This window comes from Phalacrocorax aristotelis, chromosome 19, assembly GCF_949628215.1.
Source record: "Phalacrocorax aristotelis chromosome 19, bGulAri2.1, whole genome shotgun sequence".
Taxonomy (NCBI): domain Eukaryota; kingdom Metazoa; phylum Chordata; class Aves; order Suliformes; family Phalacrocoracidae; genus Phalacrocorax; species Phalacrocorax aristotelis.
The window spans coordinates 4,281,330-4,308,091 of record NC_134294.1 but is presented as its reverse complement, the minus strand read 5'-3'; the positions used below and the strand labels follow the sequence as shown (position 1 = coordinate 4,308,091).

General features: G+C 43.0%; 1 protein-coding gene across 1 annotated transcript in view; it reads left to right on the top strand.

The window, feature by feature from the left end:
• PEX14 (peroxisomal biogenesis factor 14) overlaps positions 1-18,931 on the top strand; it is a 79,469-nt gene extending 60,538 nt beyond the window's left edge. Inside the window, exons 4-9 of the mRNA XM_075114422.1 lie at positions 863-985; positions 7,619-7,704; positions 10,092-10,194; positions 11,468-11,565; positions 14,793-14,884; positions 17,090-18,931. Coding sequence (XP_074970523.1) covers positions 863-985; positions 7,619-7,704; positions 10,092-10,194; positions 11,468-11,565; positions 14,793-14,884; positions 17,090-17,555 — 968 coding nt within the window. The 3' untranslated portion in view covers positions 17,556-18,931. The remainder of the gene's footprint in view (positions 1-862; positions 986-7,618; positions 7,705-10,091; positions 10,195-11,467; positions 11,566-14,792; positions 14,885-17,089) is intronic.
• Positions 18,932-26,762: the final 7,831 nt, after the last annotated feature.

Below are 26,762 nucleotides of genomic sequence, written 5' to 3'. Positions count from 1 at the left end.
GATGCTGGTCATCATGCATCCTTTAGCTGCTTTTCTTTTGCCCCTTGCTGGCCAAATCCTTTCCATATGTTGTGGCCAATTACAGATGGTCATCCTGGCATTTCCTGATGGCAGGAGTGACTGCACCAACATGTACCATGTGTGCAGTGTTACTGCAGCTCTGCGTGAAATAAAAACCAGGCTGCCCTAGGGCAATCTAATCATGCAGCAATAGGCCGGGGCAACGCTAAGCTGAAAGTTTGGGCTTGGCCTTGTTTTGATCTGTTTTGTTATAGTTTTATTTCCTCCTTACATTCTGTGTCCCATTCATACTAATCACAGTCAGTCCTGATTTTTTTCTTTTTATTTCTGCATTTGTCATAAAATAAAGCAAATTATTCCCGTCTTCGGAAACGATCTAGACTAATTAGTCGTCTAACCCAATAATTAGTTTTTTGTTTCCCTGTCTGTTTTCATGCATTATTGTTAGTTTTTTCCCCTCTTTTTTTTTTTCACACCATTACAGATTAAAATGAGCCACATTTGCAGTTGATGGTATCTTTTTTTTGGGGGAAGAATGGAGAATTGCAATAGAAAGCTGCTTCAAAAGCAGCAATAAACTCAAGGATAAATTAAGGAAATTGAATGAGCCACATTTGGAAGCAGCGTTGAGGCTAATATTCTGTCGCTTAAGGTTAAATTGCAACAGAGAAAGAGAGAGGGAGACATTCCAGTGAATCCAAAATTGGGGAGGCATTACTGCTCAAGTCAGTGCCAAAATTCTTTGCAGCTTGAAAGGGTTCTGCCTGGCTTGAGAATTTAATTATGCGTGCATCAAGTGGGTAAAGGTGCTAAACTGATTTCATTTCCTCTGCTCCCCCAGGCCTGACAGATGAAGAAATTGACCTGGCTTTCCAGCAGTCGGGCACGAGCACGGATGAGCCACAGTCCCCAGGTCCTTCTACGCAGCTGGTGCCAACTCAGCCCTCTCACCCTGTGGTGTATAGTAAGTAACACTTTGAAAAACATCTGGTCTTGTTGCTTTCTGCAGAGATTTCTGCAGTGGTTTCACAGATTTCTGTGCCAGATCCTAGATTTCAGTTCAACTAATACCATACTCTCTGTCAGAATTGGACACCAAATGTTACTCTGAATACACTTCACAGTTGTTGATGCCTGTGACAAGATCATATTACACGTGGAAAATGAGATACAATTGATCATCGTCTACAAACAAACATCATATATGCTAGCTTGTGACACCTCTTGACCTGGAGGTGTATAGTCAATACAAATTAGATTCTGACCCACTATATGGACTCGAAAAAAAGCATTTAGTCAACATAGGACTCAGTCTTACTTTCTAAAGCTTAAGGTCACGCTTCCCTTCAGTAGGGTTTTTTAATATTTCTATCATTAATATAAAATAGAGCTGATAAATTGTTGGATAGAAGGTGCTATAAAAGTGCAACACTATTACATCTTTAGTTATTGCAACAGTGAACTCTGTTCAGTAAACCACTGGACAGCATCATGAAGTTTTGTATTTTAGTTAGAGGACTTATTTTCTTAACTTGTCAGGCAACCGATCAGTTCATAGAATCATAGAATATCTCAAGCTGGAAGGGACCCATAAGGATTGAGTCCAACTCCCTGCTCCTCACAGGACTATCTAAAACTAAACCATATGACTAAGAGCATCATCCAAATGCTTCTTGAACTCTTGACAGTTAATGCCTGTATTTCCAGCACGAACATCAAGCTTGAATATAAGGTCTTCAGAACTTAGTCTGTGACTTCCTGTCTGTGAGTTTAAGGTCTGGCACAGTAGACCCCCAGTACGAACTAGTTTTAGGATGCTATCAGGTTACAAATAATAATAAACAGTTAATAAGGATCCTTAATTTTAACAAGCTTTCTCTTTTCAAAGTTAAATAATCTGAGGGGTGATAGCAGAAATTCTGCGTAGACTGTGTGGATATGATTGTATGATTTTGTGTACAAAGTACACTCTCAAAGAATTTTTAAAGTCCCAACATAATCTGTGTAGACTCAAAATTTACATATATATTTGCATTTTAAAACAAACCTCACAAAAAAGTATCTAAGCTCCAAACAATAAAAACCAAAGTGCACACCATTAAAAATCCATCAAAAGAAGCTGTTTAGCTCACATGTGTGTCTGGCAGTTTGAAAAGCACTTCACTTACCTGCCAAGTATTAAGAATAGGATTTTGATACTGCTCCTAAACAGTTCTGGGTCAGATATTGACGGATGTAACAGTCCGCTTAGGGCTGTGTTTATGAGTTTATGGCATAGTTTTGGCTATTGCTAGAGACAATACTAGACTTGCTTTCTGACTTGTTAAATACTCTGGTTTGGCACAGTTTGGAAAGAAAAACATTTGTGAGGTATTTGGGCTCAGAACTGGAATATTTGTGACTATTGTGTTGGTTATGCTGGTGAACTCCAGGACTGAATTCTGTCTCCTGGACTAATACCTGTCTGCTGTAGTTCACAGAAAATGCCAAAAAAGCAAAATCTGCTGTCTTGCTGAAGAAGCAGGGCCAGATCCCTCTTAGTGCTATCCGTTGCTCATTCAGTTCTTATCACAACCCAATATTGGAAGAGTTAGTCTGCCTTTATTTTATAGTGTTCCGCTAATATGAGTAGGCAGGAAAGAAGTATGCAATTCAAACTGGGAAACATTGTCATCATTATTAACCCTTATGGCTTTATCACTATTTGGTTTTTTTTTTTTCCTTTTACTGTTTTGGCTTTCCTCAAAGCACCAGCTCCCAATTTCTTCCTACTAGGTAAGAATCTTAACTAATATTTAAACATCAAAATGTTCCCTGTAGCAACTCCAAAGAGAAGTCTGAAAGTATCATTCCGTAATGCTCAGAAACCAAAGGTGAATAAAAATTCCACCAAAGTAAAGCTTTCGTAGGGTTATAATTGTAAACTGGTGCTCTGGCTTTATGATCTGATTGGTGCTTTTTAAGTAATTGGAGCCAAAAGCTTTTGCCTGTGAGCCAGTCTCTTTTAGCAACCCTCAAAATCAGGGAAATGGTTGACAATAGGTTCAGTAGGTATTGTTCCTTTCCTCTCTGGCCATTCTTTGTAGACCTTCTATTTAAGCTTAATCCTTAAATGGATGTATAGAAATAATAAATAACTAAATACACATAATGTTCATTTGACCAGAATATTTGTTTTGATTAGGTGTCGGCTGTGCCCCATTCTAGTCCTTGACTGGTGTAGTACTGGTGTTGTTAATGATGGATCCATCTTTGTGTCTTCCTGTTAAGTGCTTTCCATGGTATCAGAACTGAAAAAAGAAGACGTGAATTTCTCTAGAGCTGATGGATGAGACTGTGCAGTGACTCAGTGCTCTTTCAAGGTGCCTTGTTTGCTGTAGGTTATTTCATCAGCTAGATGCTAATCCTGTAATGAACATTTCTGAATTGGTCCAAATCTGCTCCAGGACAGTTGTTTCTGTTAGTTTACGAAGTCAATTTATCTTTCACAGATTTGTCAGGGGTTGTCATGTACAGAGAAAGATAGATACTACTTTTTTGTCTATCTGTTATGCTTGCCTTCTTACAGAGTATTCATGATGCTATTGTTGGAATGCTTTAGCGTTTGAAGTTCAAAAGTATATCTAAAGGACTAATGAGATAGGTAGACTGCTGAATGTATAAGTTCATTCGTTGATGGGAACAACTCGTATTGGAAGAGCTTATATCAAAAAAGATTATGAGCTATATTTCCTTTCCCCAAAGAAGACATCTGAGTTTCTAGAGAAGAGGCATATGATCTGCTTGAGTTTAGGTCTTGAAGACTGTGAACCACTTTGTGCCTGATATTGGTTCTTTTAAAGGTTTTTTTTGAGTAGTTTTGACACCTCTACACAAAATCACAAAACCAGAGAGAAAGAATTACCCCCCTGACAGAGCAAACAGGAGAAACAGTTGAGGAGGGTACTGTGCTGAAAAGCAGTGGCTAGTGTCTTAAGAAACCTCATTTCTCTCTGTGCCCCCTCCCCACAAGGTATTGCTCCTTCAATTTTAAAAATTATGTTAAAACTGTGGGTTACGAGTACAGAAGTTCAGGGTGGCTTCAGAACCATCCCAAGAGTTCACTCAGCACCAACAGCCAAGTTGGTGATCCTGCCAGCAGCTCCAGCGTAAGATGTCCACTCTTGTGAGTCAGAGCAATAAACCCTATGCACACCTTTTGGATTTACTTGCTTGATCTCCTGCTGTTCTCAACACAGTCTGTTCTAATTTTTAAAGTTGCAGGAAATAATTCACACCACTTAAATACTTCCTTTTGTACAAATTGAACTGCTAGTGTAGGTATTACTTAATGTTCTAATGTTTTGTTGGAAATAGCTGTTACCCATGTAAGTACTTTCTTATTCTTTAAGAGTTAAGGAGAAAGAAGCATATTTTTAAGCCTTCAGAGTAGCGTAGTTCTTGTATGCCGAACTCCTCCTGGGTTTGGTTTTAAAGGAACAATAATAATTTTTGGGAGGAAGAGACAAGAATTAAGTTAAGTTTGTAGACATTGTATTTTAGCTCAATACCATCTCTACTATTTCTCCTCCTGTTCTGGAGGAGTAATTCCTTCCCTCCAGTTTGTACTTTTGCCAAGAGGTGTCAAAATGGCTTTAAAAAAAAAAAGCTTAAAAAAAGCTTGAATTTGATTAATATAGAGAAACAAGACTTTGCCTGACTGATAATAAAACTGATAAATGACATTTGAATTACTTGTAGCAGTAATTTATTACATAAAATATCTTTTATTTGACACGCGATTAGTTGCTGGAAGCATCACTCAATCTGACTAGTTTAAACATGCTCTAAAATGAACCCCCAGTAAAAAACCAGGGCTGTCTGCTGTTGGCGTTATGAAATATACTAATCCAGGAGTGAGGACAAAAATCTGACTTTAAATATTTAAATGATTAATTGGGTTTATATTTTTTTTACCTTTCTAACCCCCATAATTACAAGCAAACTCAGGGGAGTTTCTGAGCTAGGTGTGCAAAGCTGCATGCTTATCATCCAAGTATTGTCTGTGTTCTTCCCCATGGTATTTATGGTCTCCATTTATGGAGTTTTGTGCAGATTTTACACCTGCTTACAAGTCATCTCCAGTGACTGTTTTTCTTGCCATTTGGATCTTCTTCTCCCACCCCGTGTCTTCATTATGTGGGAGGCTGTAGAATACAGACTGTTTTCTCTTAGAATTAAAAATGGTAACTAGAATCCAAACTCTTTTTTTATTTTCTTTCCTCAGCTCCTTTTGGCTTGTTACTTCCCCAGTGCCTAAACTGAAGAGTTACTGGGCTGTTAGTGCTTTTTCACTTTCTCTGAATGCTTTTTCACGTTATCTGAATTTTATTCCAGTTCTACAAGTGGGGAAGTTGAGGATATGCAGAGAAATCAGTGTGAGCACTGAGGTTACAGCTGAGAAACTTCTAACCCTCTCTCCACCCCACATTTTAGAGTAGAGTGCTGCAGAGGAAGAAGACAACTGAATGTGGATTTTAGGCAGAGCTGTGACATTCTTCATAATATTGTAAAGTTGATGTGGTCAATGCAGAGCCTTTACTGTGTCCCTCACTCACTCGCTTTTCCTTTCCAACTGCCTCACTTTTTTTTTTTGCCACAAGACAGAATTATTTCACACATCTCTAAAATGAGTAAAATGGCATTTCGGCTTCTTGTCTTTATAGACTCTCTGAACTTTAGGGAAGATCATTCTGGTCCCTTTTCATTAATAATGAAAACCAGGGGGCAATAAAATGTGCTTAGCTCAAGCATTACGGGCATGGAGGGAGAGATGAGTGAGGTGAAAGGGCAAAGCGGACAGGGTCCTACAGGTGTCTCGTCTTTTTACTCAGAGGTCACCGCAGCTGGGAGGTAGTTAGGGACAGCTGGTCAAGGACTGCCGTGGACACTGTGCAGTTGGACCCACAGACCCTCTGAGATTAATTAACCCTTTACAATAGGCAGTTCAGCCTGGAATGTGTTGCATTGTCGTAGAAGGATATTTTTAGTCCGAAGTTCAGGGCAAAGAATTGGACAACCAAGAGACTTCAGATACTAGAAATGGCAGTGGGAGCAGAGTAATGAGGGGAAAGTGGGATGGATGACTGGGGTTTGCAGCAAGATTAGCCAGAGATCATTTTAAATCCTGACATGTACACAGCCAGTTACTGCAGCTTAGCTGACGTGTGTTAACTCATTAAGTTAAAAAGTTATGATAATTTGATCATGTGCCTAAGCTCCAAAACTGCAACTGCAGCAACCCAAAATACTGCTGGTGACACTATTCACCAATTGACAGAGCTGCTTTAATTTGTTCAGATTTCTAGCCAGTGAGTAATTTGAGGATCTGTGTCCTAAAATGTAGCAAGAAGCTATGACTGCCAGCGTTTGAGAGTCAGTGCCTGTCTGTTGAGCCTGAGGGCTGAGATTCAGAGTGACTTTTGCAGTGAAATGCCTGTAGAAGATCTCAGCAACAGGAAAAATGACAATAGTTGAGCAAAGCAGAAAGGAGACAAGCATCCAGCCAGTTAAGCCTCCCTTTGAAAGTCTAAACTGAAACGTTGGAGAGCAGAATGCATTTCTGAGACATTGTAGGTCACATGTAGATTTGGTTCTGTCTGTTTGGAGACTGTACACCGGCCTCCACCTCATCAGTTCTGCCCACATCCTGCCACTGAACTTTAGGAAAGATCACTCTGCATCCTCTTTATTATTAAAGAAAACTGGGGGCAGTACAAGATTCGTTGAGGGAACTGCGAGGGAGGTGAAAGGATGAAGCTGGTGGAAAACTACAGGTGTCTTTGGATCCTGCCTGAAGGAGCAGAGCATACCGTATCTTTATTTTGCTCTGTGGGATCTCTAAGCTTCTGTGCAGAAGTGTCTGTTAAATATCTCAAGCTTTTATCTGCTTCTTTACCTCTCTCTGTAGATACTTAATTGCATATTTTCTCTCTGCTGTTTATGTGTGCTTTGGTCCCTATTTATAATTCAGGCTTGAAAGACACTGGATCCTTCCTTGTTGAAATGGTCCATAATTGCTGACACAGTGTTCATAAACCCACTTGTTGCCCTGATTTGTCTTTTCTCAAAACACTTCCTTTTTCCTTTTTTTCTGCATTCTTCTGGGTCTCTGACTCTCTCCCTGTTTTCAAGGATTATGATAGTAAAGAACAATCGGTATCCAAGTAATGAGTTAACCTTAGCTAGCACTAACACCACAGATAGTTATCTGGGAAAAGTGCAGTAGGGTTCAGAGTGCCCCCTGCAAGGAAAGAGCAAAACAGCTTGATGGAACTTTTTTAATTGCTCCTGTGATTTGCCTCCTCCCTTCGACACTTTGTGCAGGGTGTGCCAGTGTCAGTGCTAGAGGTCTGGACAGATGTTTCAATGTCCTAGGGCCTGCACATTGTACGCGAGGGACTCCCAGCGTCTTAATGCCACCTGTTCAGTAAATCTATGCCTGCTAAGAAACAGCAGGACTGGCATTATTCATTGCTCTTTTCTCTGATAAAATGGGTGTATGAAGATGTTGTCACCTGCAGTTCTACTGTGATTATTTCTTGATTTTGGCCTTTAGGTCCACCTGCCTCCAGATGGCGAGATTATGGGGCTTTGGCTATCATAATGGCAGGAATTGCCTTTGGATTCCACCAGCTCTACAAGGTAATATGTCCCTCACTACTGTTATACTGTACTCTGAGAGTATGCCGCTTGTGTCTAAATGATCATGTTGGTTCCAAGTTGGTGAAGCATCTCTGTTCTTACTGGCACTTCCATTGGTATATTTGAGAAATGTAGGCACTTACATGAAACGCAGAGTCAAAAAGTTGCAAGCAAACAAAACTAGATTTTAGCAGTGGATCTCAAACCACTAGAAACAAGGTCATTTTCATCGTGTGTGTATATATATATATCTTAGGTTGGGGAAACTAAGCGCAATTCAATAACGGGATTTGTCCACTGGTGATCCTGTACCATGGGTAGGAAAGAATTTTCTTTGACTGACCAGAACATTGAAGAGAAGGTGTTAATTTCCAGGTCTGCCATACATCCTGTAGTTCTACTCCACTCTAGTGTGCTTAGAACAATGCAGAGCAAGCGTGTGCAATGTTTCTCCAATTGAACATATTCTTTCCAGCAATGAGGCAAGTGACTTTAGATAATGTCTCCGGTAAACAGTCATATTCTGTGGCTACACAGAAAGACATAAGTGGGTCAGGTCAACACAGCAGAGTATAAAGTGCTTTGGTCCAGTAGAAGTTGTGTTTTATTTTTTTAAAAAGGGACAGAGATGAAGACTTAATGAGAGGTCGATGGTTTTAATGTTTGTTCTTTAATTAACTATTACTGCCTTATTTAGTAAAACCTATTTTACCAATAAAAGTGTTGGCTTTCTATTTTAAAACTACTTTTCTTATCCTGTTTTATAATGAATTTTCTGGGACTCAGGTGAAGAGAGAGAGGCCGGATTAAGCAACATGTTCTATCTATGCAAGTAAAGTTACATGATCTAAGAGAATTGCTTTTTATTGAGATACATTGTCCCTATGTTTTTATGTTAAAGTAGTGATGCCAGCCATACTGCTCTTTTCATTCTTGCAAAGGATGGTAGGGCAGATAAGTGCCCAGAGAGATGTTAAGACAACAGCTGCTGGGCCTTGCAGACCTGAACACATTGCTGTCACTAAATGACACATATCCAACACGTATTGAAGATTTACCTAAATTTTCTGGCATAAGGTCACTGATGCTGTTAATATATCCTACTGCTATATTCTTTGTTAACAGATCTTGCTCTGCTGTCTATCCAAACCTCGTAAGGCATATTGTGTGCATAGCAGAGACCCATGTTCTTTTATAGGAGTAAGAAATCTTTGGAGATTGATAAATTCCCTCTACCCTTCATGGGATTTTGAAGGAGTTTGCAAATAGTGTTTTTTATGTGAAAGCTAGGATAAAACGTAGTTGTCCATGTGTGTTCTGTGAAGATTAAGAGAGAACTGTTTGTGAAAGTCATCAAAAGCTATTTGCTTTTCAGAATGTCTGAGTGTAAACATGTACATGTACATGTGCTTTGTGAGTGTAAGAGCTGTGTATGGGGACAATGAAATCTTAAACCAGTGCTATTAAGTGTAAAAGAAGGCTGTCCGACATGTCAGTTTGCATAATCAACTCAATCTCAGAAACCATCCTGTATGTATGCCCCAATAGTCAGGGTGTGTGCATCAAAAGCCTGGATTAAAAAAATTATAGGCACTATCAAGGGTGTTTCCGCATCCTAGACTGTCTTTCGCTCATGTTTTTTTCACCTGCCATGTTTTGCTTGGACGTGCCCTTGTTATAGTGCATATTCAGTTCATAGGAGTGGTGCTGCAGAAGGATCCATGGTAGTTAGAGTTGTGACCTATTAGATCCAGTCCATCCTCTGCAAGGGCAGACAGAGGTAGATTTCGTGGCTGTGTACAGCGTCACTGAACTGCCTCCTGTCCTGTACCAGCTTGTTTCTCACTTCCCTTAGCCCTGGTTCCTTAGTTCTCTTGCCTGTGTTCCAGGTCTCTGCTTTTCCCCCTGTAACTTGTAGCCCTTCCCCTGCCAAGGTTCAAAACATTTTATAATACCTCTCATTCTGCTCTGGCCTTTTCTGAGCTTTTCTTCTCTTCTTTCCACTTCTGCATTTCTTGCCTTGTGGCTCAGATGTGACACATCAGTATGTTCGCATTCAAGAGTGTAAGATCTGAAATTGTACTCTGTATGTGATGGATGTTTCTGTGGACTGAGAGCTGTCCCAGGAAACCTTAAATGGAGTCAGGAACTGGCTTTTAGCACCCCCAAAAATGTAGCCACAGAACTCATATCTTCTCTTCTGCAACTTCATTTAACGCCTACTATAGAGGGAATTCCTTTTCCCAGCCAGGTGTGTGGATAAATGATCACTGGCTCTGTGATAAAGGCTGAGGTTTGGGTGGTGGGCTTTGAGGGTGTTTCAGGTAGATTAGGAAGACCACTTTGCATATCCCTATTTCCTAAAAAAGTTTCTGTACTCCGTGCAGAAATACCTGCTTCCTCTCATCATGGGAGGCAAAGAAGACAGGAAACAACTTCAGAGGATTGAGTCAAACATTTCTGAGATGAGTGGCAGTGTGACACAGACAGGTAAAGATTAATGACTCTATCAATTCACCCCTCAAAGCCTTTCTCCCTGTATCTTCCATTCTGCCAAGACCCCCACCCTTTTCTTTCCCTCCATCTCCACTTTATATGGTGACTTCATTTATCTGCTCTGAGAATCTGTTCACATTTGCAAATGAAGCCGCCGTCATTTCGGTTTAATTTGAAATTGCTTGTTTACTGTCGGCGCGGCCTCAATTAATTATGTTTTTACGGAAAGGCTCCCAACCTCAGAATATTAATAAGGGGAATAAAATGACAGCCTTTCGGAGGGCTGTAAAGTTCATTTTTAATTTCTGCTTCTCTGATGTTTTCAGGGGCTTTTTTTTTGGTGTTTTCCCCCCACCTTCCATCTGAAAATCTGAGGAAGGGTCAGGAGAGTCTGTAATTACTGTGCCTCCCTGACCTTAGCCACCTTCTCTGTTATTGACTCTATAGGGTGTCTGTTCATTACCCGATGCCCTAATGATGGTCTGGATTAGCTGTTACCTGTCACACCAATAGAGGGTTTTATTTATTTATTTATTTTATTGGCTTGTTTACTGCCTGGAAGCTTTGGATAAAGCACCAAAGTAGAAAAAGTTCTCCTGCAGCTGGAGTTGGAGTCTAGCAGAAGTTCTTCAGTGTTTGCTGGGGTGTAGGAAGGGAATACATGGTGTTCTCTTGAAATAAAAGCGGGAAAGCGTAAAGTATATTCAGTTGGTGGGATGGAAAAAAAGTACAATTTTCAGCAGTAAATTTGTTAAAGATGTTGGGTTGAAGGAGGTGGTGGGTTGAGAGCAGGAGGATGCTAATTACACTTTTTAGTGGAGGGTGAGCAGAAAAGTATCTTTCATTTCTCATGATACCCTAAGGTCAATCCTGAGACCAGCCTCTTCCCAGACTGGAGCTAGCCCCAGTGTTTGCCTGTGTGAGGCCCAAGATAGATAAATGACACAAACATTGTATAAGTTCAGGGAGATGTACAAATCATAAACCAATATAATTAGAAGGGAGAGGTTTTGGACGGATATACTGTGGGCTATAGACATCTATACAATGGAAAGATAAACTAGAAATACTGGAGGTTAGATGCAGTGCAGGTAGATTACCCATAGTGCAGATAAATCATATGGATTAAAGTGAGCAGGCGGGCGTAGATAAATTAAATATAGTAGGAATAGAGGCATCTTTGTAGCTAGACAGCAGGAAGGACGTGTGTGAGTGCGTATGTGCGCCTGCATCTCAGTTTAACACTCTCCTGCTTTTTCCCTCACAGTGACTCAGTTACAGACAACTTTAGCAGCTGTCCAGGAACTCCTAATCCAGCAACAACAGAAAATCCAGGAGCTCACCCAAGAACTGGCTGCTTCTAAGGTATCCATTTCCAACTCTTCACCTTTGGAACATCACCATCTTCTTCAGAACATGCATGGCTTCTTTTGTGGGCACATGGAAAGCACCTGATTGGGTTCACAATCCAGCCTTCAGCTCTGTCATATTCCCAGCCAGTTTCTCTGCAACTGACTTCTCCTTAGGCAGTCTGTTTAAAGCACTGGATATTAATTGGGTACTCAGTGAAATGTATCTAACTTCCGTGAGGGCTTTGCTGTATGGCTTTGTATGCAGCCTGGGTCTCTGAGGCCTCAGACTTGTTCTCAGCTCTGTATCTTCTGCATTTCATTTGAGGTGAAATAATTGTGCTGTTAATCCACTGACAAAAGACATAAAGGCCAGTTGTGCAGAGGTTTTATTGGTGTAATATGTAATTTTACATGTTTATATTTCGCCTGTACCTTTGTACGTTGTTGAAACAATGCCTTAATCCTGTTCCGCCAAGCACACATTTGAAGTACTGTATTTAAGTCACTTGTTCAGATCCAGGACAGGGAATGGCCGAACATCTTACTGTTTGCTTTCATGTTTCAGTGGTTTTGGTCATCTCAGTGTAACAGGTGACCCTATCAAACCACATTAGTGATGCACAGTGGCCCATTCCCCTTGACTCCTGACTTGACCCTGGCAATAAAACCATGGCTTCTGACTAGTTTGTGTTGTTACATGTGTAACTACAGGTAACCACGTTTAACCAAAATTTATTTTCTTTCTGGCAATGAGAATTAGTGCTTTTCATCTCCAAAGTACTTTGCAGCCAATGGCCTAAGCATTCTATCAGCTAGCAAGTGTTGGTTATGTGTGAGGTGGGATGGATTTGAACCAGTCACGTAGAGGCGAAGTCTTCCTTTCACTCACAAAATTGTTATTATTCATGGCCCAGCATTCTCTGTACAGGGAGAGATTTTTCTTTTTACTGTGAAATCCCTTAGATGATGCTTACAGCCTTTTACCTATAGCATGAACAGTTGTCTTCTCCCCTTTTCTATACTTTAATCTCATACAAACCCTTTGATGGTGTGTAACTGGTGGGCCACAGCTGACTATGTGGTGTGCACACTGTACAGTAGGAATCCCTCAGTGGCACAGCTGTAAACCCAGCTATGAAAGCCAGTTTATGGTCACAACACTCTACTTCAATTTTCCTTGGGAACTGTGGCCTGTCAGTGGCCTGGAGCCAGTCCGGAAATTGGAAAACTGTTTTCAGGTCTTAAGTGTTAAGATTAAGACCACATGTTGAGCTTTAAGAAGGAAAAAGGGCATAAGAGTCTTGGTGGTTTAGAGTGTCTTGAAGAAGTTTTTCCTCCTCCCTCTCTACCCCCTGCACTGAAATGGTAGCACACATTGTTATGATATCTAAACCTCATGTGTACAAAGAAAAACTTGGGCAACCCCACAAACCAAAGAATAAAAGCTGTGTTTTCTCAGCTGTAATGTAAGTTTTTATATCTGCTTTTCAAACTCCTACTGGCATGCTGTAAAAAATTAAAAAGAGGGACTTTAAGTAATTAAAAAACGTACATAAAAATTCAAGGCTTGAATTTTCTACAACTGTTTTTTAAAGAGACTGGCTAAAAAGCCCCAGATGTCAGATTTTATTTCTAAATCCTAGGCATCTGGCACCATATGTGTTTTGGAAATTTGAGTCCTTTGCAGGCCAGTGAGTGGAAATCACTCCCTCGTTAATGTGCTGCTGTAGCTTTCAAGGTCTTGGAAAGCCAGAACAGTGGCTCCTGGATTCTTGCTGTCTGAGGGCTGGGAGTGTGAATCCCAAGGGAACGCATCTGTGTATATCACAGCTACTACAGACTGAGCCTCTCCCAGCTCACTGGGTTCACTGCCCAGAAGTCACTGTGAGGAGTGCTGGCTGTGAAGGTGTTCAGGGTTACTCAGCACTAGCTAAAGTCTGTTTAAAGCATAAGTAGGAACATCCAGTTTTGGCTACATCTAGTAGGAACTGCTGAGGAGTTCTGTGTTTTTCCAGTGCTGGCTTCCTTTGTCAGGGGATTTATCAGGAGTATCTCTGGAGCGATGCTCACAAATGGGTTCATTCCTAATGGCTTTTAGCAGAAATCACTATGGGAAGTGCCAGACATGAGTGTCCTTTGGTCCCATACTCCCCCCATCACTACAGGAGTTGCTAGAGAGATAGGATGGGGTAACCGTAGGCCATGATCTGTCTTTCAGAATGTTCCTCCCATTTCTCAAGTTCCCAAAAGAGTTAAAAGAAAGATTGCCAAAAGTGTTATCTGCAGCATGTTCTCCTCAGTTGTCACCTTACTCTAATTTCTGCCTCATATCCCATAGCAATTCTGATGCAGTGCTGACAGCAGCTGTACCAGGCTTCCATGAGTTACTTATCATCTTTCCCCACCAAATGGCATTCATTGCCTTGAAATATCCAAGAGACAGGGCCTAGTCCAGCTGCTTCCTGGAGATAAAATCTGGTAACTCAAGCATAGCTCTAATTCTTCAGATCTAGTAGGGAAAATCTTTGCTACTTTCAAGCATCAATTTATCAGCCCACCTCTCAACACCACAGAGTGCAGATAATCAATTCTTTATTTCATGATTTAGGAGAAATGAACAAATGGTTTTAAAATTGTTGTTAATATATAGTATTTGAATCTGTTGCCTCAGCTAAGTGCAGTCACGGGAGAGAGTAAAGGACATGATTCAGTGCAACTCCCACTGCCTTTCAGGGTCCTAGTCCTAGTTCTTCTCTAGAAATCATTCATTAGGTCAGTGTCAAATGATTTGGTTTACCTCTTTGTGTATTGTTCTCTGATACGTTAGTGGAAAACATCCAATGTAGACCTAGCTTCATCTGAATTCTCCTAAGTGCTGGCCTTCTCCTAACGGAAAAAGAAAGGTCCCCTTGAGCTGCTTCAGCAATGGTTGTGCATGGTATGTTGGAGACAAGGTTAATTAGTCCCCCAAACAGAAAGTGAATATTTGAATAGTCTGAGCAACTTGACACAATTATTATTTCTGATCATTGTGGGGATCCATTCAGGTCCTTCCTTATTGTGGAGGTTGTTTTGTTCAGATCTGAGAGATTTTAAATGATAGATCTTATGTATATTACGCCCAGGGCTCAAGATTCCCAGATAGGAGGAGAGGGAGGATAACAGAAAAAAGTGAACTAGATTTGTGAACTATCTCCCAGTTCACACTTCGATCTTTATGTCTTCTTTTTCATGTTCTAGGCCACAACATCCACTAACTGGATTCTGGAGTCACAGAATATTAATGAATTGAAATCTGAGATCTACTCGTTAAAAGGACTTCTCCTGAACCGGTATGGATGGAATATGTGAGCAGATTATTGTGTGGGGAAAGGGTTGCTGTGTGGTATTCTCTCAATCATGGAGAGGAAAGGCATTTCCAACAGGAACTAGCTCTATATCCTGTTATTGCTATTTTAATAATACCACTTTGCACTCTACTATCACTTTTGATTTGCAGGTCTCAAAATGCTTTTCAAACTTGCCTTAAATCACAGAGCGCTTTGGGTAATTAGTAAGATTTTTCCTTTTTGTTTAGGATAGAGGAATTCCCACCACAGTTAGGATGCCTCTCACCTAGGTTGAGGTATTGACTGCAGCTGCATGCTGTTACAGAGAGAGTCACTTCTGGATACAGTTCAGCTGACCTGTTCATGGTTAGGGCATAACCAGGATGAAAAGAACTGTACTTCAGCAGAGCCTGTTTCTCTCCATTAACTAGCTCTGGTATAGATGTCTTACAATGTAGTAGATACCTGAAATGAGGTGATATAAATCCCATATAAATCCCAGCCTGTGGTACAGTCATGAGAGCAGGGATTAGATCTCAGTTCTTGAGGAAATTCTTTTTTTCCAAGTACATTTCTTAAGAGTTTATCTAGCTTTTCAGCTATTGATCTTTCACTCTCATATGACTCCCTTGCCTCCTTCTACATGTAACTGTTTTTTCAAGTCATCTGTTTCCTAAGAGATGGACTTCAAAGATCAGTGTAAGATTGGACTAAACATGTTCTGGATCTCAGAAAGTGGGCTTTTCAGAAGTCTGAAAAGTGTATTGACTTTTAATATCCTTTTAAATTCTTGCTACACCTCCCATTCCTCCCAGGAGTCACAGTAGAAAGCTTTGGAGGATCGAGGACACGTATTAAGTTGCTGTCTGCTAAGTTGGGTCGTACTAACGTCACTGCTGGGGAGAGAGCGTTAGTTAATGACACCTCTTCAGCAATGGGAAAGTTGCAGCTGGAGGATAAGTGCTTTTTGGAAAAAAGAAAACTTCTCTTTTTTTTTTTTTAACAAAAAAGGGCAAATGTTTCTGCAGTGAGGAGGCAGCAGCAACACCAGAGCCAGGAAAGTCTCCAGATTGAATTTGTTGATTGCATTTATGATACTGGTTAAATAATGCAGACACTAGGTTCTTGCTCTCACAGGAGATGGAGGTTAGATCAGCAGAGGTCTTTGGTGGCTGGTGGTGGTAGCAGGGAGAGGGAGGTGAGAGCAGTCTAAGAAAATGTAATCTGCTGTGTTTGAGCGCTCACTGTAGGAGAGCAGCCAGCTTTCGTCTGCTCTGGTCTTGTCCATGGCACTAGCCAGCTCACCTGAGGGGCATGAGAACTCCCTGCCACACAGCATCTCTTTCAGAGCTTGATATGATACCTCTTTATACTCCCACTTTTCACATACACAAGCAAGGATGCATGGGGAGTACTAGATCAAACATGCTTTTTTGCTTTGCTCTTCAGGATGGATGACTTTCTGAGGGCACCAGTACTCCACACTGCACTTATATTTGTCCTGTTTGGTACCTGAATTCTCCTGTTAGGGCTGGGCATTAGCCTGCCTCTTCCAAATCCTTAAAGCCCACCTGGAAAGAACTCAAGGACAGAGCAGCCAGCTTTCTCAGCTGGTCCAAGCTTGTATGACTCCATTTATGTCAGAGAAGCTGAACCAGTTTGCAGCAGCCGGGACCTGGCCCAAACATGTAAAGTGCATGCTGGGACCTGGAGATAGGCTCTAGACTGTAATGAGCCAGCATGCAATAGCTGTGTATCACAGTGGAGGCGAGAGCCAGGTGGTGAAATTCCTTGGCTAAGGCACAAGGACCTGGTGTGTCTGACTTCTGGCTCCAGTGATAATTTACCAATTAATTGGTGATTGTTTTATAAAGGGATGCTCACGCCTTTCCACAGGCAGCATTCCTGAGTGCTAGCTTACTCTGTGAAATTGGTAAAACCACATCATTTTAGTACTTCAGATTTCCCAGCTGTGATATTTTCCTTGTATGGAGGCTCCATTACTGGGTGCTTGTAAAGCACTTTGAGATTCTGGCTGAAGTGAAGTGGTCTTAGTTTTTTTTCATTTATGAGAAAGGAGACTTGCAGTTTCAGTCCTGCTTTACATGACATCCCCAGTGCAAATACCATTCTCTCTACTGATAACCCCTCAGTGTTTTTAATAAAAGCCCCTTTCTCTCCTTTTTTCCCCTCTTCCCCTCCCCCAAGGAGACAGTTCCCTCCCTCCCCTTCAGCTCCTAAGATCCCATCATGGCAGATCCCAGTGAAGCCAAGCTCGCCCTCCAACCCTGTTGTTGCCAACCATAATAGCAGCAGTGACATCTCACCTGTCAGCAACGAGTCTACCACCTCATCACCAGTCAAGGAGAACCACAGCCCTGAGGGTTCGAAGGTCAGCTGCCATCTGCTGAGCACAGAGGAGGGCAACAAGGCAGTGATTGATGTCAAGAGCCAAGTGCGGATGGAGGTGCAGGGTGAGGAGGAGAAAAAGGAAAACAAAATGAATGAAGAGGAGGAAGAGGATGATGAGGATGATGATGTTAGCCATGTGGATGAGGAGGAATGTCTGGGTGTCCAGACTGAGGACCGGCGAGGAGGGGATGGTCAGATTAATGAGCAAGTGGAAAAGCTACGAAGACCTGAGGGGGCCAGTAACGAGAATGAGATTGACTAAGGCACCCTGGCTTCTGCTACTGCTGCTGTACATCTTCCGTAGCCTCCTGCACTGTCCCCGGTGCCTCTCCCATGTTGTGGAGAGAAGTGCCACCATCCCCTCCAGTGATTCTCCCATGATTGACCTTGAGTAGGGTCATGACTGCCCAGTGAACAAGGTGGGCCCTGTTTCACCACAGGGCTTTGCAGTGTTGCAGTGGCTTCTTCTCCCCTCCCAGACCCACCTTCTCCCCATGAGCTGGGGTCACTGCCTAGGCTGGAAGACCAATCGCCTTACCATGCACCACAGCTACAGAATAAGTCCTCTTACAAAAACACCATCTCTCCTGAAATGGTCAGCCTCTTCGCTGCATCCTAGAGTCCTTCTATCCAAATTCAGAAACCAGTCTGCCCTCAGCTCTTTGATTTCACAAGCCTTTAATCCCCACGTAAGGCCCAAACCAGTTCTGTTTCCCAAAATAACCCTCTGTTTTATTTCTCAAACTACTTGATATTCTGTTGCCAAAAAAAAAAAAAGTTTTAACCCTGAATTCCTCATCAGGTCTCAGTCTTGGCTCTTCCAAGCCTTATGTCAAGCCTCAAATTCCTGAAACTACCTAGCATCTAAAAACACTAAATTTCTGAGGGGTCCGAAGAACACTATTTCTACCCCACATGCTCATCAAAGTGACCTCTTGCTAGGGACCAAGTCCAGGTGTCGTGGCCACAGTAAAACCCATGAGAACAGGTGGCTTTGTTACTGATTGCTCCCCAGTAAAAGGAGGCTTTAAAAGAAGTTGACCCCACTCATCCCAATTATTACCCTTCCTTCTCCAAAGACAAGGAGCTCACATCAGTTTTTGACATTTTATTTATAGCTGCCCTGAATGAATGAATGAGGTGATACCAGATGCTGAAATAGTTGGTTAATTCTGAATCTTTGTAATGGTTCTTAGCCTGTTTTTCTCCCTAAATGAGGAGAAAACCCATTTTAGGTGATCAGCTGAGACCTGCACCTACCCAGTGACAGGCACCTGCTTCAACAAAGCGGTCTTTACAGAAGAGAGAACAGTTCCAGCTCTGACGTACACCACTGGCCCTTCTTGCCCAGTCCAACTTTTTTTTTTATCCCATTGGGGCTATACACAAATTAAAACAGTGAATTTTGAAACCTCGCATTTGCAGCATTGTGTTCTCAGCTGGTAAAATGGTGGTTGTCCAATTATATTATTCACTGCATCAGAGCCTCTTAGCAGAGCAATTCTTGTAACAGCTGAGTCTCACTGTCCTCACCAAGCAAGTGTGCTTGTCTGTGTGATCATGTATAGATTTCAAATATAAAATACGATTGTATATAATTGTAATAAATATGACTTACCACTATTTAACACCAGGCTATTATTGGGTTACTGTGGCTCTTATTTGGGGGAGAAATATGCATGCAGGGTGGTAAAGGGAGGGAAAAGGGTCTATTACAGAAATCAAGTCCTTATAAAACGTTTTCTGAAGGACATTTATGGTTGAAAATCTGACTGCTCCCAGACAAGGTTATATCAGAAGGAGGCAGTGTAGCGAACAGTGTAAGTGCAATGTAAGGTACAATATAAATCGCTCCAACAGCACTGTAATGCTAGGTTTTCTCTGACATTGCAGAGGGTGAGATGGATGTATCCAGTGAGCAAAATGCAGCTATTCCAGCTCCTTTCCTCCCAGCAGGAGGCTCTGCAGGGTGCAGAATGCAACATCCTGCTCCTTTCCAGCCCCAGCAGCAGGAGGTGCTGAAGGGAGCGTGTGATATATCCCATGGCCCCTTGGTCTTATCTGCAAAAGGGAATGCTGTGCCATATCCCATGACTGGTCTAACCCTGCCATGTCAGTACAGAAGCCATTGAAAGAAATGGTGTACAGCAAGTAATTTGTAGCTACTGCAGTCCCGTCTTTGTTCAACAGAAGTATTTGGCTCCCTTCTTAAAAATGAGGGATTTACTTGATTCCGGAGTATTTGGGTGTCTGGTACACAGTGACATTTTCCTGCTCAGGGGGAGCGAAAGGGACCTTCATATTACTGTATTTAGACCTGCTGCTGAATGTGATGATTTCTCATTCCTTAAATGGACGAATATCTTCCCCAGGAGTGAGTGTGTGTCTCTCTCTCTCCCCCTCTCCCTCTCAGTCTCTCTGCTGTTTAACGTTCACAAAGAACGTCACGTTTAGCTAAAACAGGGCAAATTTGAAAGTGTTTAAAAGGAAAGGCTTTTCCTAAGAGATGGCACTTTTCATTTCTCCAAGCCAAGAATCCTTGTGAAAAGAAAACACGACTGAACGCAGGGTTGTGATGAAAAAGTATTGTCCTGCCTGTGTACATTTTATATACATAGAAGGTTTTGAAAATAGAAAGTGCCTGGACAACAGCAGTTGGTGAAATGTGGAAAATATGTTGCTGAGGTATGTGCCTTGCAGAGTGACTTACGAGGTTTACAGTACAAGCATCCCTGCGGGTTCATTTTTCCCCCCTTTTCCTCCATGTTGCCAGTGTTCAATTCATTTACCTCAATATTTCTGGAGCGCAGTAAAAGGCAATTTTCTCCAACTGCCCTTTTCCCTCCCTTAGTTTTTGCTTCTTACAAGCTTTACCAGTTCAATAGGTCACAGTTTTTCCTTTCCCCAACCTGATGAATCCCAGAAAACTCCATCATAGCCGTTGTTGCTCAGAAAAAAAGTAACTCTGGGCCTCTGGCTGCTGATGGGGTGTTTGTGTACTTTGTTGAAGAGATCCAACCCACCAGCAGAGAATTTGGAAGAAGCCAGACCTTCTTACCAGCAGGTATTGTGAATCATGAGTTTTATCCCTCTGTCTCGTGTTCCCTGTCTTTCCAGCATAGCAACAGTTGTAGGGTAAGTATTTTGGTCCTTGCGGACTGTGTAGCCTGACTGCTAACTTGTGATATAATTTTTTTTTTCTAGAAATAAACTCCTTGTATCAGCTTCCCTGTGAAATGTTTAGCCCACTGGCCAGTCGGCACCGAGAATGGTATCATATTAGCAGGTAGCGAACGTTTTTTCTGCAGAACAAGAAAGCAGCAGCAGTTACCCACCTTCTGGCTTTTTCAAGTACTCTGTTTTACTGTGTAATCAGCCTTTGTGTTGACACAGGAAGAATACAACAGCCTGGTTGGTGAGTTTTTATGGGTTCGTAACATGGTTTCTATACGTCCTTGATACCATATAGAAAGCAGGTGAAGCGAGCTTCCTCTGGCCAGTGACATTTGAGTGCGTTTCACTGAAACCCTGTGAGCCTGTGCGCTCTCTCCTAGAAGAAACAATATCAGGCTGGTGCTTTCCCGTAATTTGAGGATATAAAAGCTCCTTTGTCAATAGATGCAAGAGAAATGTGGGGAACTCAAAAAATATGACGAAGCGGGAAAGGGTCAAGAGGCATGTCTCCTGATCATCTTTGTCCAACCTTCCTCCCCCCCGAAGTGAAAAATAAGTCCTATGTGCATCTTCGTCAGAAGCAGGAGGAATTTTATTTTATTGCCTTTTGTGTGTTGGGCGTGTGACCTAACAGTGTTTGGCATCAGAAGGAAGAGGATGGACTGTAAGATCCTTTGTGGTCTTGCTGCTTTGCTGCATGACACTGCCGAGTATTTTACTTGTAAGCGTGCCTCTGTTTCCGCATGTGATGGTAAAAAGCGCTGGCTGGTAAATACAGGGATGTGACAAAGACAAGTTGCAGAGGAAGCTAACTTTGAGAACCAGGTTTCATGCTGGGTCTTGCGGCTTGCACAAAAACCCCAACCCCCATTAACTGCTGTGCCCTGGAGTGGGAGCCTCAGCCCCTGTTGCTGGTTGTGCTTTGGGGTGAGAGCAGCGCAAGGCTGCACACACCACCCAGCTGTAGCCACTGTCCCCTAAGAGCCCAGGCTGCACAGCTGTGTGAGAGGAGCTGCACTACCCTCCTGGAGCAGCCTGTGTTGGTCAGGTAGCCAGATTGTCCTGGCTTGGAAGCAGACATTTTAGATCTGGCTTTTGCTTGTTGCAACTCGGATTCTTCTGGCAAGTAAGTGCTTTTTAATAACTATGTTCTCCCTTGACTTTTGCCTTCGTTAGAGTGGGGGAACTGGCTGCATTTCCAGTGGCTACCTCACCCTCGTCTCGGGGTTTGTTAGAAGGGTTGCTAGAAGGCCTGTCCTGATGTGTGCTGGTGGAAGGAGGCATGGTATAAGCTGGGCTGCTGCCTGGGGCAGGGAGGGGGTGGTGGAAAAACCAAGTCTGTCTACTCTGTTGCTTTCATTTGCAATGCCTGCTAAAGACATGGAGGCTGCCTTTCTTTTGCTTTGGTGGGGCAGTGTGGTGCTTGGGGAAAACAAAGGCTAGAGAATGGGTCCAGAACAGTTTTTTTGTTTAAACCTGTTGTGTTAAAGTCAAGGTCTCCATGCTTGACTAGACCCTCCGCACCCAGCAGGTTGTGGAGCCCTAAGTGTTTCCCAAGGGCTTTGACAACCAGAAGCTTTGGAAGGTCCCTTCTGTGTGGTGGTGCTTTATGTTAAGCACAAATTGTATGTGGTGGTGACCCCTGCACACCAAAACCTGATGTTAAGCTTGAGCTGAGAGTCTTCCAGCCTGGACTTGACCTCTCATACCATTGGGTAGTATGCAAGTGCACAGCAAGAGAGGGGCTTGGCATCCAGGGATTGAAAACATAAATAAAGGGATGCTGGGAGGTGAAACAGGAAATTATTTACCTAAGGGCACAAGAGAGAGCGTCCAGCTTTCTTCATTTTCCCTTTTATCGTCTTATCCCCAGACTACGCTGCTTCCTCAGCAGTCAGCTTCTGTAGGCACCTTTAGAGCTGCGTCCACCTGTTACGCTGATGAAAGGCTGTTTCTTGCCACTATGTGCGCTCTCAAAAAATGAAATAAAAGAATGGAAATGTCCCTAAGGTGAACTTTGGGGTACCAGGGAAGAGGGGAGATGGAGGTCAGTGCCCAACTCCTCCACTTGCTGTGCAGCAGAAGCTCTGAACTGCGCACTTGCAGATTGAGGGGCTGGCATGGTCTCTCCCAGCTCAGGGAAAAAAAACAATCCCATCCCCAAAAGGGAGCAAGCACTAACCTAATAAAGGCACCAGCTGGACGAAGGGAAAACCAGCTCTTTGGAAAAAAAAAAAAAAAAAACAAAACAACCTCCTTTCATTAGAAAAATAATATATTTCATCCAAATAAGGTAAAAATATTTGAAATGGGGCAGAAGTGAGCACTAGGCAGCATCTGTCAGGCCCTTTCTGAAAAGGGGATGATTATTAAACTCAATTACAATTTATTTTTGTAAAGTGTCTTTCAGACTAAAAATCTCCCCAAATCCTTTGCAAGGACTGATCAGGGGTTACTTACAATATGGAGCATCTTAGAACACCCCTGTTTTCCCACGAAGCCCTTCTTTTCTGCATCTGCTGAAGGATTTAACCCTTCAGGATTTTATTTTTCTATATTTGCACAAATAACGAGAGATGTTTTATGATGCTGGCTGCAAGAACATGCCTGAAGAGGAGCTGGGGCGGGGATTTGACATTGTATTTTTTTCTGTTTTAAGTAAAATTCTTGCTTTTCTTTAAGACTGTGTCTCCTGAGTGAGGAGGTGATGGGCTGGGTAGGGCTGATTCAGAGGACCTAGAAGTACAACTGCTTTATTTGTTGCCTATTTTTCTTTTTGTCTGTCACTTTGCCAGCCTGCTTGTCTGTCTCTCCGTCACTTTGCTTGGCATGGCTGTTCTGTACAGCATCCCTGTTGCTGGTTTTTCAGTTTTCCGTCATGCCTGCTTGTCTCCTAATGCCTAATGCTCTTTCCTTTTTCTTTCTAACACTTCAGAAATAGACTGCTTCCTACTTTATCCCTCTACTTCTATTAGCTAGTACTGAGGTTTTATCTGTGTGGAGCTAGGGTAACACCTCTTTAAAATTAATTTCTTTGATTTAATTAAACCAGAGCAAATTCTTGGGTGGACATTCTTCCATCGCTTTGAACAGATTTGCTTTACTTAAGCAGTTTCAGCTGATACGTGCATGCACAAGAGACCGTGTGCTAAATTGCTGCAGCTTTCCTGTGTAGATGAACTATTCTCTGCTTCCTGCCCTCTTACAGTATCTACAGCAGACTTCATCTCTGCATGCCGATTTGCCTGCTTACTTGTATGTTTTTGTGTCTGTGCATTGCTGTGCAGTAATACCAACGCTTCCACTGCAGCAGCCAGCGAGTTTTGGGTGTGAGATGGAGGTTGGGGCTCCCTCTTGCTTCACAGAATGAGCTAGGTGCAGCCTGATGTTTCAGCTGAAACTGGAACATTACACTATTGCACCTGTTTCTTACCTTTTTTCCCCAACTCTAAAAACCACAGGCAGACTCTGCTAATTTGTGTAAAATAGAGAAGCGTAGTGCATGCCCCTGGCAGTGGGGGTCCCCTGGGTAGTTCTGTGTGGCTGCGGGGAGCCACCTCTGCACCAGCGGCTGCGATACCAGCCTCGGTGCAGGGCGCACGCAGGTAGGTGCGGTGCTGCCTCCGGCCACAGGCCAGAGCTTGGTCCCCTCCATCTTGTGGGCACAACTGGCTCTAGCTGAGACGTGACTTGCAGGGTTAGTGCCCGGTAGCTGTATGAACGAGCTTGTTCCCTGTGAGGGGCTCCCTAACTTGATTTGGCCACAGACCAAATGGCTTTGTTTTATCCTCTTTAGTGTTTTGGACTGTAGAGCTCTGACGTTTAGGCAGAGCTTGGCTGTGGCCTGGGATCACAGGAGGGACCTAGGAGCTGCTGGTGACAGCAAGAGCTCGGGGCAAATGCTGTTGGTAGCTGGCTTCATGGCAAGAGCACGAAGCAGCACCCTGCCCTGTGGGAAGGGAAGGGGGCAGGGAAAGGCTCAGTCTGCCTGTCAGATAAATCGTAGTCTGTTTACTTAAATCCTCAGTGTTTCTTCATTTGTTTGTTTAAGAGTTTCCCTGCCAAAAAAGAGCAAAAGGAAGGAGGGAAGCTGCCTCTGTTGGCCACCCCTCCTCAGCCAGGATGGGTCTGGGTCTGGGGCACTTCAGGGGCAAGAGCAGGACTAGGGGCCAGCGCACCCTGCCTCCCCTGGGTAGGACGAAGGGATCTGCCTCTGGAGGGACATGTTCCTATCTTCTGAGCAAACGCCTGGCCCTCGTAGGGGTGTGTTAGGGACTCCAGTGAGCCCACTTCTTACGCCAGGGCTGGCACAAAGAACCTGTCATCCCTTCTAACACCTACTGTACCGACAAACGCTGTTCAGTGCCTTTCTGCCCTCTTTGCCCTCACCCCTTTGGTAGCGATTGTTGCCTCCAGAGTTAGGTGTTGTCAGCTTTCAGGTACTGGTGAAGTTTCTTCAAGACAGCAGACAGAGACCCAAAAGGTGGGGGCTTTCTGCCTAAATGTTGGATTTCCACGTAACGGTGTCTGCAACAGAGGGACTTGAAAGCATCTTGCCTATCCTTACCTTTTTATAGATACCCATAAAATACACCAGGTATAGTAAATATCACACATACAATTCCTTCACATGCTAGTGTGTGCTTTCAACTGAAACGGGCATACTTTCCTTGTCCCCACGCAAGTATTAGGCAAACCTGTATATTTTGCTATAGCTATGCATGTGCAAGTCTTGTGCACAGATATATTCATGCATGCTCTCACTCTTCCCAAATTTGGTCATATTAAACTAAGTTCTGCCTTGATTTGTAGAGAAAGAAATTATTTATTTATTCGTGTGTGTGTGTGCGCGTGCGTATGTGAAATTCCAAAAACATTCTCAACAATCTACATGCATTTTTTTTGTTTGGAATAGCCACAAGCTGCTCATTGACTTCCAGAGAAGTCTTTAAAGTTCATGTTCCCCTTGAAGAGGGTGTCAGATTTTATTGTTATGTTTGAAAGCTTCAGTCTTCTATGCAATTGCATGCAGATTGGAGGGCGGGGGGATGGATATTTTGTTATAGCTCCTCTCCTTCTCTTTCCCCAAGAGCTGCTTCTTTAAAAGGGCTTCCTGTGGCCTTCCAAACAGGCACCTGCAGGTTTGTGAACTCAGTTCTGTGCCTGTGTGCAACAGCCCAGAAGTGCAAATGCAGAGCTCAGCTGCGGCAGCAGTTGATGCAGCCTGTATGTACCGTGCAGCGGGATTCCTCGTTCAGAACCTTAGTTCTTGGAAAGGGCTTGTGCAGAAGGAAATTTTAGAGGTCGAGTGAAGGTCTTTGCTTTAAGCATTTGGTCCATAGTCTCTTGTTCGCTTCTGTGTCATAATACTTCCCTCTTGCTTTCTGTTATTATACCCAATGCCCAGTGAAAATATTTTTTCGGGAAGTCTCAAGGCATTTTTTATCGCTTAGCTAGTTGTTATCTGTTAATGGCTGGTTTCTATCTTAGCTCCCATACCTGAGCAGCATGGACAGTAACAAAAGCTGGCTCCATTAATTTTTTTTCTTAATTGTGTGATTTCCTCCCCTTTTGTGTTTGTGTCCTGTCAAAATTTCTACTTCTGACCTCTCGTCCTGTTACAGGGAGGAGGATATGTTAGAATAACTCTTGCTAATCTTTTAAGAGAGCTCAGAGTCTCCAGTCCTGCCACCCGGTCAGAGGCATGCCCTCTTTTCTCAACAGCAGGTTTCTCTAAAGCTGCGGCAGCAGGTGTTTAGTTCCCCTTCCCTGCCCTATGGATTCCCCTGAAACTGTGCTCCTGTGGGCATCTCAGCCACACTCATACCCAGGGACTTGACCACTGCTCTTCTATGCTAAAATCCCGCTCAGTTCCAAATCTGGTTCTCTAATCTAGAGGCTTAAAGATGGGCTTATTTAACAGACCTATTTTCCTAGCAAGTGGCTGGGTCTTTATGCCTTGGGAAGCCGGTGTTGAGCATTGGTCTTGCAAGCTGTAAATGATGCCTAGTATGTGTTGTGCGTCATAACAGCTGCTTTTCCTCTGTACCAGTAATCATCAGAGTTCTGAATTTCCTTCTGTCTGGGTGTAGGAGGCATTGTGCTGCTAGAGTAAATATCCTCCCAGAGTCAGGCATGCTTTACTGTGTTCTGTACTCAGCCGAGCAAGCTACGAGGAGTACTTCGCTGGGCACGTGCACCAGCTCTGCAACCTGATGGTGTGGCTCAGGGATGACCGCTGGCTGCCCTACACCGACTGCTCTGCATTCGGGTCTTCACAGCTCCCTCTGAGATG